At 39.4% G+C, this 18,314-nt stretch overlaps 1 protein-coding gene across 6 annotated transcripts in view; it reads left to right on the forward strand.

Moving 5' to 3' along the window:
- Positions 1-18,314, forward strand: part of TBC1D5 (TBC1 domain family member 5) — a 366,944-nt gene that overhangs the window by 277,537 nt on the left and 71,093 nt on the right. For all 6 annotated transcript variants that reach the window (XM_080386447.1, XM_080386448.1, XM_080386446.1 and 3 more), the window contains one exon: positions 4,072-4,235. In XM_080386447.1, the coding sequence (XP_080242573.1) occupies positions 4,072-4,235 (164 nt within the window). The remainder of the gene's footprint in view (positions 1-4,071; positions 4,236-18,314) is intronic.

The following is an 18,314-nucleotide window of genomic DNA, read 5'->3' on the forward strand; positions in this document are numbered from 1 at the left end:
CAGATTATTTCTTGTTAACATGTTGGGTGAGGAGAACGTACAAGACTGCTTATTAGGAAAGATGTGGAATCAGTAAGACTTACAACAGAGAAAATACAAATAGCATTTGGTGTAATCCTCCCGAGATCCTGAAATCACTGCATTGGTGCTACAGTGTTATTTCCAAAGTTACATGAGGCTTGTTAATGCCTGAGACATCAGTGCACACAAAGCATATCTGAAAGATTTCAAAAGCATCAGGGTGCCTTCAGTTAAATGTTGTTGCAGCAGCTCTGCAATGTTGGGAACATGATAGGTGGCTTTTTTGTTACATTAGGGAAAACATGTATAATTGGTGTGACTTGTCTTTCAACTTTCTTAATTGCAGTTGTAGAAGCGATGACTCCTCTGGAAATTGGAAAAGCCTATTACAATCCAAGAACTCAGCCTTAAGACTTGAAGCATACCGTAATTATTCATAAGCACTATTCTCTCTGTCTTGCTTAATTCTTAATGACATCCCCAAATAATCCATGTCACAGCACTGTTCACAGTGTTGGAGTCAGAATAAAAATTAGTGTTTCCTGATGATAGTTTTCTCAGTTTTGCTTATTCATGCAGAAGGATCAGGTATATCCTAAGCTTCCTTCCTACGTGGGTATAAAACATGCAGAAATATTATTTTTATCACTTCTGGTTTACCGCATATCTATCTTAGATACAGTACATCTTGTATTGCATTTATTTTTCATCTTTATTATATTTTATAGTTCATGAGAACCAGCTTAGTCAAAGCTTTTGGTGTTATTTGAGCAAATTCCCTTTTAGGATGGTTGCATTGTTCTGTACACAAAATCTCAGCTATATATATTTCCTCTCTTGTTTAGTTATGCAAGTAGCTGCATATTGCATTCCTCTAAAATGTGATCCATCTTCTGAAGCATAGCTGTTTAGTAAGCAAAGCAGTGTCCCTAAGGATAGCTCTCTGTCTTTTCAACATCCTATTATATTTTGGAGTTTTTTCATTAGAGCTGAAAGAATACAGAAAAAAAAAAACCATTTTTCCATCATTTTAGCAAGCTGTACTATTTCATGTGCATGGGTTCCTCAAATACATGTAAACCATCCCTCTCTGTAACTTATCTATGAAATTTTACCACATAATCTGCTTATTTGCAGGTGAAGTGGGTTAAGTGCAGGCCATGCAGGGGAAGAATATGTGAAAAACATATATTGCTTATTGTTTAACTTTTTTGTTGTGGTTTTTTTTTATCTTAATCCTATATGGAAAATACCTTCTTATTACTAGGATAGGAAAGAGAGCCCATTTAGTCTGATTTATACATAATAAAATATTTTATCATTGTACTGTACTCTGTCCCCTTAATAGATTTCTTTGATTAGCAATTATATTGGCTACTCTGGCTTAGCTGTGTGAATTTCTTTTATAAATGCTTTATTTGCTAAAATATGTAATTCCATCTGTCGCAAAACTATTTTTAAGTTTTGCCTACTGTAAAACCACACTTCCATTGTAAATTGCCACTAGGAAATGCATAAAAAGTCTCCTTCTTACATAAAAGCGACTGTAAGGATAATGGTGTTGCCAAGTGACATGATTTTACCCTAAAATTAGAAACCTTCTAAAAACTTCTGTGTGACTGAATTATTTCTGCTGTTTGGCATGCAGTGTTTTCTCCTTTTCTATTCTAAAGAGAATTATTTACAGAATTGGAGATCCATTTTTACCTGATTAATGCATATCCCAAGGCAAAAGTTAAGTGAGATCTACAGCCTCTGTCTGCTGCGCTTTGAGGAAGCTGTTCAGGCCAAGTGGTAGGTGGTGACTAGAGGAGGGCTGAGAAGAAGCAGAGAAATGCACTTGAATGAAGTCGATGAGAAAGAAAGAATATATAAAGAAAAAAGTTGCAATAGGGAAGTTGCGGAAGCAGAAGAGGCAATTTGGAAGGGTCTGATGGAGAGGAGGAGGCAGACAGAGGAAGGTCCACAGGAGTATGAGAAGCAGGACATGAAATGCAGGAAGGTCATGGAAGAGATGAGTGAAATAAGGCCGCAGAGAATGAAGGAGAAAGTTAGAAGCCGTTTATATGCCATTTTTCTTCCAGAAAATATTGAGAATATTAATCCCAGATCCTTTCTTGGGTTTTGTCCTTTTTGGTCTGTTTTGTCACACGTGATGTTTTAGTGTTGGCTAACTCAGTCTCTTTGCATTGAACAGTTTTCTTGCTAAGAGAACGTTTTAAATAGATCTGTGTGTGAATTGCTGGTTTAATGTGACTGCGGCTGTGCGGTATATGCTGCATAGGTCAAACACTGTGGAGAGCTTGGCTTGGGCTTTGTCTCCACCTGGCAGGTGGCCAAGCACGGCACCACTGACTTCCACACCACTTGGAGGACAGTTAGAATTAGATTTAAATGACTGTATCAAGTTAAGATGTTTCTGTATGAGTAGATTTTTTTAGTTGGTTCTTTTTGTTTAAAACGTTTGATCTCAAAAGAGTTTGTCTCCTTTTGTATCTAATTTCTTTCTGTGTTTTCTGCAGTCTTTTCTGCCTCTATTTTCTTTCATTTGATTGTCTTTTAGTTATCTTTCTCTAGAAACCTGTATCATGAGGGAAGACTGCCGTGCATAATGAAGACTAACCCATTCTGGAAAAGGAGTTAGTTTTGTATTTTCAGAATTGGTATTAAATCCACAATGACAAAATACTAAATTTTGTAAGCTCTGTGTAATAGTGTGCAGCATATCTGGGAGTAAAACTGGCACAGAGAATGGGAGCAGCTCAGAGCAAAGAAGTATGAACCACTGGCATCAAATTCAATCACAACCTTGCAAAGGAGATGAAGCTGCACCTGTGACATCTAATTCAGTTTCAGAGGATCATTCCTGATGCTGTAGATGGTAGCATGAAAAGGACACCAAAAACAGGAAAGGAAGAAGGGAGAACATAAACAGACTCATCAGAATAGCCAACAGAACAAGAAAGGGGAAGAATTCTAGAGCTTTAGGGTTTTGCGCTATTGAATTTTTTTTTAGAATGGAAAACTCTAGAGTTTCGTTGGGTCACCCTGGGTTGACTTCCTCATACACATAATAGGAAGTTCTTTTAAAACTAGCATCCTGCCTAATGTAGCATTTTCTTACTGAAAGTTAATGAAAACTGATGTATTAATTGGGGGTTTATTTTCTAGAGTTAATGGAAATAAAAATTTAAGTTAAATATTTCAAAACACTTTGTGGGCTTCAACTGGAAGAAATGGTCCTTATGACAGCCCACCTGACTGCATACAGTGCCCTGGGGAAACAGCCCAGGCATCTACCCAGGTGTCTTTGCTACGACAGTGGACAATGTTAGATTCTTTTGAAAAGCTGCATGAAATGACAATAAGTAACTGTTAAGTAGACTTCATTGAAACGTCTGTTGGATGGTGATGGCCTTAAAATTTGAAGCATGAGAACTTACATTCTTTCCCAAACTTAACGTCTTCCTGTTGTAAGCCTAGCTGTTGCCATCTACGTGTTCATAGTCCAACCCATCGTTGGAATCCGATGTGCTGCTTCTTAGCTATCTTTGCCGAGTTTGGTAGTTTATTTTTGAGAGAAAAAGGGTTTCCTTTGCAGTGTTGATAACATCAGGGTTCTTTTTTACTATGAGATGGTATTTTTGCTCATTGTGCTGCACAGGGAAGAGAACGCCCTTAGTCTGGGGATGTAATAGGGCGTATATACTGAGATGGTATTTTTGTATATATATGAATATATATAAAAATACACACACACTTATATATATATACACACACTGTTCAGCATATATATACACAGTAGATAGTGTGTGTTTGTGTACATATATATACACATTAAAATTTTGTATTTTTCGCTCATACAAATGTTAAATTCTGTGTCAGAATAGTCCTTCAGTCTCATAGTCCATGCTGCCACACTTCAACATTTCATTCTGTGTTGAGCGATCTGTGAATCTCAGTGAATGTAAATTAAGACAGGGAAGTATTTACAGCAAAAAGAAACTGCCCATTGATTAATTCTTTTGTTACTTTATCCTTGCTTTACAGGCCAAAGTTCAAAAAACATCAGTTCATCCCCAAGCATAGAGAGCTTGTCTGGAGGACGTGAATTTACAGGATCCCCACCTTTGTCGGCATCAAAAAAGGATTCGTTTTTCAGTACGATCTCCCGCTCCCGTTCCCAAAGCAAAACTATGAGCAGAAAAGAATCGGTGGGTTCTTTAACTTTTTAAGCTATTTTAATGTCACACTACATTACTTGTTAGAGGCAATCATTTCTCCCACTCATTAAGCACTTGCACTTGGAAATGTTTCCCTAAGCACACATTAATTGCAGAAGCAGAAATAAGCTATTTCAACTGTTTCTGTTGAGTAACATCTCCATTAAGGCTTCTGTCCCATAATCCTACCTGAAATGAAACTGTGAAAGTGCCTGTTGCCTCTGAGAGCAGGAAGTCCTGTAAGTTTATTTGCTTTGTTAGACTTCCAGTGTAGTCCTGAAGTTAATAAACAGTTCAGTGGGAAGCACGAATGCTCAGCAGATCCAAACATGTCCATCTGTTGTCCCTGAAATTCCTTAATACATCAGAGGTCTCCCGGTGTCTGTAGCATCTGTAGTCTGCAGTCACAATTCTATTTCTTGCACAGCTCTGACCTTCGATTTGGCCATAAGAATCTATTATTTAAGCAGATTGTTCTCATCCAAGAAAATCGGCTCTTATCGTGGGTGTGTTCCAAAGAAATTCTCATCCCATCAAAGATATTTTAGGAGCACTGCTTTGATAAACCTCATACGCCATGGATTAGGAGGATTCTTTTCTATTTTACATACACGTTTCCCACTGTCTGTCTGCTGATTAGAAGCCAGTTATGTAGCAGGTGGAAGAAGTTGTATTTTTTGTAAGGTGAAGGCAAAGTGGTTTTCTCCATTCCATTTTCACAAATGTATGCTCATTTGAGAATGCATGCATTCTTCAGTTGTTCAGACCTAATATTGTACAGAAATGTAATAGTAACACCTCAGCATTTTTGTCTTTAGACAGCAGAATCTTTATTAATAATCGCATCATATTTTCAATTTGATATTTAGAATGTTCTAATGAAGTGTATAACTTTGCACAACTTTGTTCAGTTTTTGCTCACTGAAAGAGAGGGTTTAATTCTGGTTCCACATGCTTTCATGTTTTCTAAAAAAAGCTGTTTTGTGGTTAGTCAACAAGAAGCTATAATTTTGGTTTGTGTCCATTTAAGACATACCGAATTAAATGTAAAGTTAAAACAACAACTTAATCTCTCTCTGCTTGTCCTCATGAGGTGAAGAAAAAAAAAATCTACCCATATTAAACTTTTCTTTTTATGTAGTTTAACAAGATCTAAATCCAGCTTTCATTTGCAACTTTTGTCCAGGCCACAACTTGGGGGGGTTGCACCAGTAGAGTTTAAGAATAATTCCCTCTTAGTTCTCTAATGGGAGACATAGAAGAATGTGCCATTATAATATTCACACTGAGTTAGAATCAACTAATGATTAACATGTTTTTCAGGTAAATAATTGTCCAAATTCCTGATATTTTGTTAATGTTTTTTTCAAGGACTTTGGACAAAGAAGTATTCATTGGAACAGACTTGTAGTCCGTATGATAATTTTCAGTAGATTGGTAATCGTGATAAACTCAGCAGTGCATAAATTTTCAAAATAATTCTTTCAACTGTGATATATATTTTATATTGTAGCATTTTGTGATTAAACAGCTAGAAAAGAATTTAGGTTACAAAAATATATTTCCTATGTTCAATTTTTGTCTGACCTTTGGTATAGGAAAAAGGAATTTGTAGTAGCTCCAAGAGGAAAAGGTTTATTTAAACCTGTTCTCTGTTGCTCAAGATGATGATTGGGTTTTGTTTTCCCGTAAATTTCATGATACCTTGTTTCCACATAGAGGAGACAACTCCAAAGAGTTCATCCCAAGGTCCTAAAATAGTTGCATCGGATTTCTCCAGTCTTACAGTTGCTTCATTTACAGCTGTTTTCTGGAGGCAAAAAAAGGCTTGAAAACGTAATGGATTCACATTTTTGTTTTATTTATAAAACTGAACAGGGTTACATTTTTACTCTAATAATTATACAGACTATGTTTTTAAGTATTGAGAACATTACCTTTGTTGGAACATGGTCATACATCAGTCACTTTATAAAAAGATGCTTTTTAAAATCAGTCATTCTTGGTGTAACAAATGAAACCAAATCTATTTCCCATTCATCTTTGTACTCTAATTAATGCCCTTCCAAAGCAAAGCAGAGATGGAATACATACATAATTCCTTCAACATGGAATTAAAAAAAAGTGATTTTCACAGACCAGAGTCCATTACCGTAATGTTGGGATAAACAAGAATGTCATCATCACAGTTTGCACCTGGGGTACTGTGTCCAGTTCTGGACTCCACGGTACAAGACAGAAGTGGAGATGTTGGAGAGAGTCCAGAAAAGTCCACTAAGATGGTGAAGGAACTGGACCGTCTCTCTCATGAGGAAAGGCTGAGAGAGCTGGGACTGTTCAGCCTGGAGAAGAGAAGGCTCGGGGGGATTTTACCAATGTGTATAAGTACCTGAAGGGAAGGTGCAAAGAGGACCCAGCCAGGCTCTTTTCAGCAGTGCCCAGTGACAGGACCAGAGGCAGTGGACACAAACAGAAATCTAGGATGCTCGGTCTGAAAATCAGGAAACATTTTTTCAGTATGAGAGTGACTGAGCATGGGAAGATGTTGCTCAGAGAGGCTATGGAGTCTCCACCCTTGGAGATATCCAAAAGTTATCTGGACATGATCCTGAGCAGTCTGCTTTAGGTGGCCCTGCTTGAGCAGGGGGAGTTGGACAAGGTGAGCTTCAGAGGTCCCTTCCAACTTCAACCATTTGTGGATTCTGTGCCAGGATAAGCTGGAACGTGTCTTGTCTAAATTTTTCTTTTGTAAAGCCAGTCCAGCAAGTTAGATATTCTCTGGGAGAGTTGTGATCAAAATTGATACTTAATTTGATTCATTGCCTCCAGGAATAGGATGTGTCCCTTTCTCATATTAAGGACTTCTTAAGATAGTAACATTTACATTGTATTTAGTCTTCTAGATCTTTTTTTTTCCTCTCAAATGCAAAGATCAATGGAATGACTTTTTTACTGCTGTTGTCAGAAACAGATGTCCCCTGTTTTATTTAGTTAAGGAAGTGAATCTACAGCCTCAGGGCTGAATGCGCAATATCACGTTTTGGCAACCCATGGCAGCCTGATGTTTTTCACGTTACTATTGAGTGGCACTCAGCTGTATGTTAACGTGAGGCCCACCAAATGAGTTTGAAAGTCTCTTTTGTGCTCAGCAGCGAGAAGGTTCCTTACCCCTTTATATAGTTCACAGCTTTCTGACAGGAATAACTTAGATTGCAGTTTCTGGAACCGTCTTCCTATAAACAAGAACAGGAACTTTTAATCTATAATGCACTCCAGTGCCTGTTGCCTTCTGCCTGGGTCAGTCTTGCTGGAATAAAGTCCTAGAAAATTTCCTGTCACAGCCTGCCTACTGCCTTCTCCTTTTCCGTAGAGTTGGGAAATTGGGTGCATTTGTGGTCTGTTTATTTCTAATTATGTTTCATTTACATCTCCAGCAACCATTAAGGACAGTCTACTCCTCTTTTTGGCAAATAGCAAAGCTGCTTAGACGTTGATTCTGGCACATATGGTTGGCTGGTCTCAGTTTCTGGCAGAATATTCTGTAAATTGCTTTCAGCCTTAGAGATCTGCCAGAGAGGGAACTTTGAGTTGAACAATATAAACATTTTTAAAACTTTCATTAAAAAAAAAACCCACAGAATTATAGGTTTGATGGAGAAGAAAGTTCTGATTTGGAGAAACTGTACCTTTTATTAAGTAAATTTCTACATAAAAAGTTTCCAGTTAAGAAAAATAGAATTATCCATTTGGAAAACATGTTGGTTAAAAAAATCCCAAGAAGGAAACATTGCTAAGTAAAATCTGGAGCAGTTTATTTTCTTTACTAAAATAATTTACAAACATGGGCAATCAGAATCCTCATTTCTTAGAAAAAAAATCCTGAACAAAAGTGTCATGCATCATGCTGGTTTTGATTGCACAGACTTTTTAATTAAATCAAATCTGACAACATATGCTAGTGTCCCCACAAGCAGGTATAAACAACTGTTACTGTCTGTGATTTACATAGCTAGTCTGACTGATTTGAAGTTAGTTATGAGTACCCCTACAGGTTACAAAATTAATGTATGCTATCATTTTCAATTAAATAGGCATCTGCTCTACTGATTTAGGAACCTGATTTTAAGTATACGAAGTTGACAGTTTTACTTAAGTAGAATTAGTATACAAAAATCAGAGAGATAATAAAATAAATATTAGACAACTACACATAAAAGAATCATGCAGGCAAAAATTCCTCTGAAGAAGAGCATGTTTTTTGTGCATGGTACACATCTTGGAGACTTTTATTATTCCCATATATTTTTTCCCTGACTATTATTCTTAAAATCTCTTTAGAAGGTTTTAAGCAAAATACTTGTCAGTCCATACTTACCAATGCCAAATATTTATTTGGAAATACAGATACTATGATGAAATTTTTCCGTTAAGCATCATAAAATGTGCCCAGAACTAGTTAGCAGCTGTGTAAAACAGCCAATTCCTTGCTCAGTATGTTGGATTTGTTAGACCTAAAGTTAAAGACATGATGATTTATTCTCAATGCCATTAATTAGAAAGAACTTCAGTGCCTTAACATTTAAGTACATCAGTAGGGAAAGGACGATTGGAGAAAATGTGGGCCCGCTGCTGGGTGAGGTGGGTGCCCTGGTGACAGAGGACACGGGGAAGGCAGAGTTACCGAATGCCGCCTTTGCTCCAGCCTTTACTGCCAGGGCCGGCCCTCGGGTATCGCAGACCCTGGAGGCAAGAGAGGAGGTCTGGAGAAAGGAAAACTTCCCCTGGTTGCGGGGGATCACATTAGATGTCACTCAGGCCAACCTGACACCCACAAATCCGTGGGACCCAGTGGGATGCGCCCCTGAGCGCTGCAGGAGCTGGCAGATGTTGTTGCCAAGCCACTCTCCATCCTCTTTGAAAGGTCGTGGAGGACAGGAGAGGTGCCGGAGGACGGGAGGAAAGCCAGTGTCACTCCAGCCTTCCCAAAGGGCGAGAAGGAGGACCCAGGGAGCTACAGGCCGGTCAGCCTCACCTCCATCCCTGGAAAGGGGACGGAGCAGCTCATCCTGGCGGTCATCTGAAAGCGTGTGCAGGAAAAGGAGGTTATCGGGAGTAGTCAACATGGATCCACCCAGGGGAAATGATGCCTTCTGAGAGCCTTCTGCGGTGGAATGACTGGCTGGTAGATGAGGGGAGAGCGGTGGACGGTGCCTACGTTGACCTGAGCCAGGCTTTTGGCAGTGCCCCCACCAGAGCCCCCAGGCAAGCTCAGGAGCTGGCTGGGTGAGCGGGCAGTGGTGGGCTGAGCAGGGGCTGAGGGCAGAGCTCGGGGGCTGTGACCAGCGGCGCAGAGCCCAGCTGGGGGCCTGTAGCCAGCGCTGTGCCCCAGCTCAGCACCGGGTCCCGTCCCGTTCAGCTGGGTCATCGGTGACCTGAGGGGACGGAGCGCAGCCTCGGCAGGTCTCCCGATGGCACAAACTGGGAGGAACCGCCGGGACACCAGCAGGCCGTGCTGCCCTCAGCGAGGCCTGGGCAGGCTGGAGAGCCGGGGGGAGGGGACCTCGTGGGGTCCCACAGGGGCCAGCGCGGGGTCCTGCCCTGGGGAGGGACAGCCCCTGCACCAGCACAGGCTGGGGGGGGGCTGCTGGGGGGCAGCTCTGCGGGGAAGGGCCGGGCGGTGCTGGGGGACAGCCGGTTGCCCTCGGGCCAGCGGTGGCCCTGTGGCCGAGAAGGCGGGTGGGACCCTGGGGCGCGTTAGGGGCAGCGTGGCCGGCGGGTGCAGGGAGCTGATCCTGCCCCTCTGCTCGGGCTGGTGAGGCCCATCGGGAGTGCTGGGCCCAGCGCTGGGCTCCCCAGTCACGGGAGACAGGGAGCTGCTGGGGAGGGCCCAGCGGGGGCTGCGGAGCTGGTGAGGGGCCTGGAGCACCTCCCTGGTGAGGAGAGGCTGGCAGAGCTGGGGCTGTGGAGCTGGAGAAGGCCGAGGGGGGTCTCACCCGTGCGTACCAACACCTTAAGGGTGGGTGGCAGGAGGACGGGGCCGGGCTCCTTCCAGTGGTGCCCAGCGACAGGACCGGGGGCAACGGGCACAAACTGCAACACGGGAAGTTCCAGCTGAATATGAGGAAAAAGCTCTTTACTTGGAGGGTGGCGGAGCCCTGGCACAGGCTGCCCAGGGAGGCTGTGGAGTCTCCTTCTCTGGAGACATTCAAACCCACCTGGACGCGATGCTGTGCAGCCTGCTCTGGGTGAGCCTGCTTCAGCAGGGGCTTGGGCTAGGTGATCTCCAGGGGTGCCTTACAGCCCCGACCAACCTGTGATTCTGTGAACTTCAGTTAATACTGGAGGACATTTGTCTTCCTTATTCTGATGTGGTAGGCCAATTCAGACACCTGAAAATGCAGTTTATTTAATACTTCAGTGCTTATCTCATTTGAGGGATAGATGAAAAGAATATTAAATCTGAGGTGCTGCCAGGTCATGTGAACAGAGTTCGTAGAAAAACCTCTGAGATATTTTGGAAGTGCGATTCTTTTCTCCGTTGCCTTCCTCAGGCTCCCACAACATGCTCTAACTCAAATGAAAGAGCTGAAAACAGTACAAGGAAAAAAAGCTGCCTTTTAGGTTTTTATTAGAAATACTTGCAAGTTTCGTATAATTCAGTAAAACAACAGCTGTATGCATGAGTGGCAGCTTTGAATCCTAATGCTCCTTATCTTTTTTGGAGTGATTCATTTCAGGGAAAAGAAACTACTGTGATAAAAACAGGAAGTTAATTGCTTAGAAAAAAAAGATGAATAAAAACCCAAGTGGCTCTGCAGTGCTTTTCTGTCATATTATGAGCAATAAACATGTATACAGAACAGATCTGTGGGGCCATTTGGAAGATTTTTAAAATGTCAGGGTAAATTGTTGTCTTTCTTGGTAATATGTGCAGCTGAATTATGCGTACCAGCAACTTCTGCACAGAAGCAAATTAGAATTTTATCATTTGAAAGAAGGCAGGAGGAACTTTTAAAATTATTGGCTAGTCCTTCAAAACTGTCAGGGAAAATCTAAAAAATACCAAAATAATGAATAAATGGGGCTATCAGCAATGTTTACAAAAGGATCAAAGTGACTTAGGAGCCAAGAAGTGTGATCCTTCACTCCACAGCAATCATATTAGCAGCAGCAGGTACAGGACTTGCTCTGTGCATCCTTTTTCCATACATTAATCATGAAGTTAATGTTTCATCAGGAAAATATATCTGAGGATCTATGTGGGTGGTTTGCTTTGCCCTTTATTCCTTTTCAGTGGAAATCTCATCCCTTCATCCTGCTCTTAAGATAACACCACAAAATTACTGTCCATTTCTGTGAAGAGCTGAAAGACCTGCATTGAACTCTCGGCAAAAACATGGATGCAGATGAGAAACATCTCTAAATCAGGCTATTGTTTTAGTTGGAGGGTTTTTGAGCGGAAAGGGTTTCTGTGTTTGGGAGATTTTTCTCCCACCGAAATAAATTGTAGGTATGTGTTTAATAGCTTGATTCTTATTTTTGTCTGTGTTTGGTTAGATCAAATCATTCCCTATAAAAACAGTAAAACTTGTACTTCTGTTTTTTTAACAATGTAATATAAATGGTGTATATTTACAGTCCCTTCATAATTACTATACTTAAGTTTTACCCTCCTTAAACTCCAAACAATGTAATCAGAGATTCTAAAGCCCATAAATAAAAGATCCTGCTTTGGTCTGCATCCTCAGTCATGTTAAGAATCATTTCAAAGGTCAAATACATCCAGCCAGAATAGAGAAGGATTTAGTGAACCTATTTTGCAACTGATGTTTAAAAAAAATTTAAATGGTTTACAAAGGATGTACTTTGAGAGTCCTTCATAAAGGACTATGTTTATGTTGAACTGTGTGTATATTAAAATGCTTATTCAGGCAGCAAAATTAAGAAGCATAATTACTTTAAGTACATCACACCAAATCAACCATTTCAATAACATTCAACTAAATACTTTAGTAATATAATACTGAAGCATGGAGTATGAACTAGATTCATTGCAGAATATCTATATATTAATCATTCCATAGCCATATGCATTCAAGAATACTTAACACATTGTTTCAGAGAGCTCAAAAATCATAAAGTGGTTGGGTTTTTTCCTCTGCTCCTCATATTTCTGCTACATTTGCCACAATGGGCTTATGCAGTCTTAAACGCCAGCAATGTGTGTACCAGATGGGCAAAAAGCCTGTCAGATGCGATACTGGAGGAAACGGGATTCTCATTCACCGATGTGTTTATTTATAGCTACTTCTAAAATACTTACAGTCATGCCATCTAAATTAATATCTCGGTTTCATTATTTATGAAGAAATAATCTGACATGATTAAGTCAACAATGTCAACAGCAGCACTGAGAGAAACCCTTTATCAGCATTTCTGTTCAAAGGGATAATTTCTGTTACCCTACAGTTCTGTTCTTATCTATTCCCTTAGCAAGTGAAAAACTGCCCATTTTCTCAGTTACTCAGTGTCTACCCATCAGTTACATACAATTTTTGGCATTCTATAGATCTTCCAGCTTTTTATGGGTTTTGGTTTTAATCTGTCTCTCAGCAGTCCCATAGTGCAGTGCCAACAGGTGGACTTGTGCAGGCAGCAGGTAGATGAGTGTCACGTCTCGTGTCCGCTTGCAAAAGAGGTTTCTTTCCATCCCTACTTTCTTTGTCTCTAGGCAAAAGCTTTCTCCATTATTCATGTTTATCCTTCTCCATCTTCCTGCTAAGGAGAAACTATCTGAGCATAGAAGTGGAGTATTTTTAAGAGGAAAATACACCCAAGTTAGATGAAAACAAGTCCTGCTCATGCTCCAGTAGCACAGCTGATGGTTTCTAGCTCTGCAACAGTGAGGCTGGTGTACCTGGAAGCTGTTCTACTAACAGGTTCAACAGTGAGAGCTGCTTTGGAAAATGTCCAAGCCTGTGGTCCTTTGCCACTAACATTTCCAGGCAAGGTGGGACGCGGCAAACTAAGCGGACTCCAGCAGCATAACACTGGCAAATTGACTTTGAACTATTTAAGACTGAAATTCAACAGCAGGACCTGGTGTTTAGAAGCTGTGAGCCAGAGTTTCAGCTATTTTCAGGATTTTAATTGAAATTAAATGGATCAATCAGGGGGCTAGGGAGATCGTCTGAGGCTCCAACTTTCACCTTCTTCCAAATGTCACTATATCTAAATATTGTTAGCTTTGTTTTAAGGGACAATAAATTAAATAAATAGATAATTACCTATCAACACCATGAAACAGATACTTTGCCTCAAACTCACTAATCTTCTCAGTAGAGATTGTAAATACATATAAATTATAAATAGATATTTTTTACCTTGCTGTCGTCATCAAACTAGGGGACAAGGAAGAGGGACAGAAGGTTATTCTAGTTTGGAAGAAGAGGAGAAATAGCTGACCACAAATTCTTATTTCTTATATTTCAGAAAAGCTACAGATACATACTGTATTAAAATGCATGTGTGTATATATATCGCCCATTCTCAAATTTAAAAAGAGTAAGAAAACCAAAATTTTTCTTGCATTTAAAAAGTGTGGGTCTCCTTGAACAATGCTAACTCTAGAGTGTTAGAAATTTGAATGTTGGAAGAGAGAGTTCCTCGGTCATTGATTATGCTGAATCAGAGTTGTAACCCTTTCAGTTTTGTTGGGATTTGTTTGCTGGTTTATGGGGGAAGGGGAGGTTTAAGTACAGAAAGGCTGAAATTTTTATTTATTTATTTAATCCTTTACCAATAATCTGTTGGTACTGTTTACATGTGCATAGCTTGGGAAAGCATTGTGCGATGCCATCTCGTTCTGTGCTGTTAACTGAAAGCACACAGAGCAAGTCAGGATTGTACTAATAGCCAAAAAGATGTGCCTTTGCAGGTGAATATATTTCAGATTTGTACATTTGTATCTGTATTATAAAACTTCTTTCTTGGTTTTGATACTTGTTTTCAGTCAGAGCCCTCTGAACCTTTCTTTTTTTTTTTTTTTTTTTTTTTTAAGTGTTGGTACATAACCCGATTTGGTTTGGCTCCTTGGAGTCACAATGGATATTTTGTTGACCTTTCTCTTATCCTTCATTTTATTTCCTTAGTTTTTCTCAGTCCCATTTCCCCACCCCTTTCAAAGGGTTGTCACGGCCATATGTTCACTAAAGATTGCACAGTGGCAGTTTTGTTTCAGGTTTGTAAAATGGGTAATTATTATTCTGAATTTACTTCTTTGAGCAGAAGAGGATGCGTTGTGTCCTGAAATGCTTTAATTTTGATAGCCCTGTAGTCTGAACCTAAACTTCTAGGATTACTTTTTACCTAATGCATTTGTGCTTGCTCTGATGTCCCCTGGTGTATTTTGAGACATACAGTACTACCAGAGAGCAAATGTTGTGTGGCGGAGAGCAACAGGTCAAAGTATGATAAGGCAGAGGAGAAAAATAAAAGTATCCTTCCATAGGTTTTGTGTTCCCCTTATCCTTCTTTAAGGTGGGTAACTACACCACCATTTCCTTTATTAATCTGAGAGAACCTGTTTCTGCTTTAATGGTTCTGACCTAGGAGAGCACTGAAATAAGTATGTAACTCTCAGCAAGTATAAAGTCCTATTTGCTACTCTGAGCAACTATGCCTACTAGGACTACACAGTGAAATAAAGAGAGTTTTAAAAAAAAAAGGGAAAGAAAGATGTTTCTACTTAAGCTACCTCATATCAACCTGGGATTGTAGAAGCAGCCTGAGTTAAAATGGTGTAAAACAAACACATGAGCAGGATTTAAAATGATGTAAAATAAAACATGCCTCAAGTTCACTGTGCATGCAGTCTAAAGGAACAAAATACGTTTGTAGGATTTGTATGAAAAGGCTATGCTTAAATGTTTAACATTGATGAAAATATATTCAAAATAATTTAAAAACCAGTCGCTGTGGAGATGTGAAGAACACGAAACATGAGTAAGGTGAAGTATGGGTATACCTCAGCTAGCACAGGGACACAGAAATATTGGCTGGTGAGGGTTCAGCACAGAAAATCAGTACATAACCTCTACTGCTGCAGGAACACCTGAAGGCAGTATCTGAATTTCCTTGTGTCCTCCCATGGTAATATATTAATATGTGAAATAATTCTAATTTGTGCAAACATTTCACAGGTAGCAAAATTCTCAAAGTAAAAGTGACAATATATATTCCATCCCTGACTAATATGCTTGCTGAGCTTGCATCTAATTGTTTCATAGCCTCTTCCACGTAGAAGAAACTATCTCTAAACGTTTGCAAAGCAAATGCTGTATGAAAACTCTCCTAAAAATTCCACCTTTCCATTGACAACAGTTTGGTTGCTAAAATGCTGAAGCCATGTCTATGAGACTGACTAATACAGCTATATTGTTTCCATGTCCTCCCCATATGTGTGTCTGCAGCCATCTGTTGTCTCTTGGCTTACACTGTTAAGTCCTTTAGAGAAGTGTGTTTTTTCTTTATGTTTGTACAGCACCCAGCAGAGCGAGGTCTTGGTCCTGACGAGGGCCCATGAGTGATACAATTAAATAATAGAGAAGTTAAATTAGTAAATTAAATAAATTCAAATTTTGTTTTAAATCCTACTGTATGGAATTCATTGTTCCAAAACTGTGGTTTCTGGTTTAGATGTCAGCATATGCTGTAGACTGCTCTGTGGCTGGCATAGATCATAAAAAAAACATGGGAGTGTCAACCAACGTTAAGCTGTCAGGGGGGCAAGATTAAAAGGTTAAATTTTGTATTTAATTGTTAGATTCAAAAATGAAAACTAAATACATTCTCACAAAATGGAAATAACCACTGCTTTTTACTTGAGCAATTTGCATAAAATGAAATGAGAAAGCAATTTATGCCGTGCATCTGAATCTTGTCTGATATGTAAGATGCTACTACTGTCCAGAAGGTATATTCTGTATATTTTATAAATAAGCTCTTACATACTGGTTAAGACTCTTAGCAAGTCCCTGGCTTCATGATTTCCTTGTATCTATCTCATTTTTCCCATTACTTTCCTTTAAATGTTCCAATCTCATCGGAATTGTTTTCTAATTTGCCCTGCCCATTTTCGAAGAGCTTGGGATGTTTCCTTAGTGATCTTACTATGAATACTGAAAGAACTGAAAATGTGACTGGGCAAATTAATATAGGAAAAGTAGCTATTAACTAAAAAAAAAAAAAAAAAAAACACAAAAAAACCTGCCTCTAGTTCAGGAAATCTCTGCTCTACAGATCTGTGTAGTCTCAGAGAGCATTCTGGGCAGTACCATTACATGTTATATCATTAAATACTTTTTTCATTACACTTTACCCAGCCCATCATTAAGTGGCATCAGACAAGATACCAGGAAGACCAGGCTGTTATTCCAGCACAGTTCTGTCACTTTTTGTGTAACATTTGCTTAAATACCTTAAATACTCTTCTCTTTGAAGATAGTTTCTTTTCCACTGCACTTACACTTGGGAGTTGATTCATATTCAGGATTCAGCTTTGAGATGAATGGAGTTTTGCCATTCTGAGTGTTCATTAATGAAATGCTTGGACATATATTGTCATAAGCCTTTCCAACAGATTTACTCCTCCTTGAGTTTCTACGTGAGCAAAACAGACAGAAATACAATTTTTATTTCATTTCCTGAATAGTAATACTGAAAACTAAATGGTATTATGGAAGACATTACTTACAGTCCTGATTTTGTGAGTTCATATTCCCTGTTTTCCATACTTCTGTGTTAAGCTGCATGTCATGTATTTGGGAGAAAAATTGTTTAAACTGATAAAAAAAACAAGGTTGAGAAAGAGTGGCTTCTTCCAAAACTCTGTTTCTTCAGACCTTGGCTTGTGTAGGATGCTAAATTCCAGTGCCCTTACCCATGTCCGCAAACCTTACTGCAGCTTGTAAAGCAATGAGCTGTAAAAGGATAGGATTACAATGTCAAAACTGTAAAACTTTCTGTAATCTGTTCTTGACGGTGCTAACCACTTTCAGTTAGCCACAGCTGTTTTCCTGAAACAGTAAAATTTGATAAAAAATGGGGTATGGTAGAGGCATTGCTGATCTCATTATGAGCTCAGGAGAGAAGGAAGGATATAAAACATTTATTTCCATAGCTGTCTTTGTAAAGGTGAGAAGAGAGATGAAAGGAAAGGTAATAAAAAGGGAAGGATGAACTTTTGGACAAACGGAAAGCACCAGAACTATACAGATTGGGTAAAAATACAGCAAAGAAATGGCAAATAATTAATCATAAAGGAATTAATTTTCATGGCAAAAGAAAAAAGGAAATTTAAATATGTAAGCAAAGTTCTAGATGTGGGTAAGAAGAAAGACAAATATGAGAGACATAAATGTAAGTAGAGGTTTCTGCAGATTCAGTCTTGCCACAACAAGGAAAACACTTGGAGATGTGTAAACGGAGGCACTCAAGTAGAGCCTTGCTTTGACTAGAGACTTAAACACTAGCCTGCTTTGTTTTGTTAGTGAAATGTAAATCAATGTGGCATCACAAATAATCTACTTCCTTTTCATTCTCGTATTCAATTCAAGATGTTACTGATTATCTGTAAGGCTGTACTTCATCTGGAATATTGAAGGTGTGGAAAAGTGTTTTGAGGACCCTGGGACTAAATTTTCAGAAAGTATTATTGAGTTGTTTTTCTGCAAGACTGCATCATTAAATTTGCAGATGTTGGTCTCCCATGTCTGATGCAGTGATTCCATTGTTTGATTTGCTGCTTGGTTTGGTTTTCTTTTGCATAATGCGACTCCCAGTATTAGAAAATATTGAGCTTATATGCTTTATAGAACATGTTCTTCGGTAAATTGATGTTGATTTTTTTTATTTTGGTTAGTCATTTAAAGGATTGATTTTTATTTTGTGGTCAGCTGGTTAACCTTTGAAATCTGGCTGAATGAGTCTAAATCGCTGTTCACGTGTTTCTGGTACTGTGCACGTCAGATCAGCTGAAAGGTCAGTTTCTCAAGGAAGCAAGCATAGACC

This window comes from Falco punctatus, assembly GCF_963210335.1.
Source record: "Falco punctatus genome assembly, chromosome: 4".
Taxonomy (NCBI): domain Eukaryota; kingdom Metazoa; phylum Chordata; class Aves; order Falconiformes; family Falconidae; genus Falco; species Falco punctatus.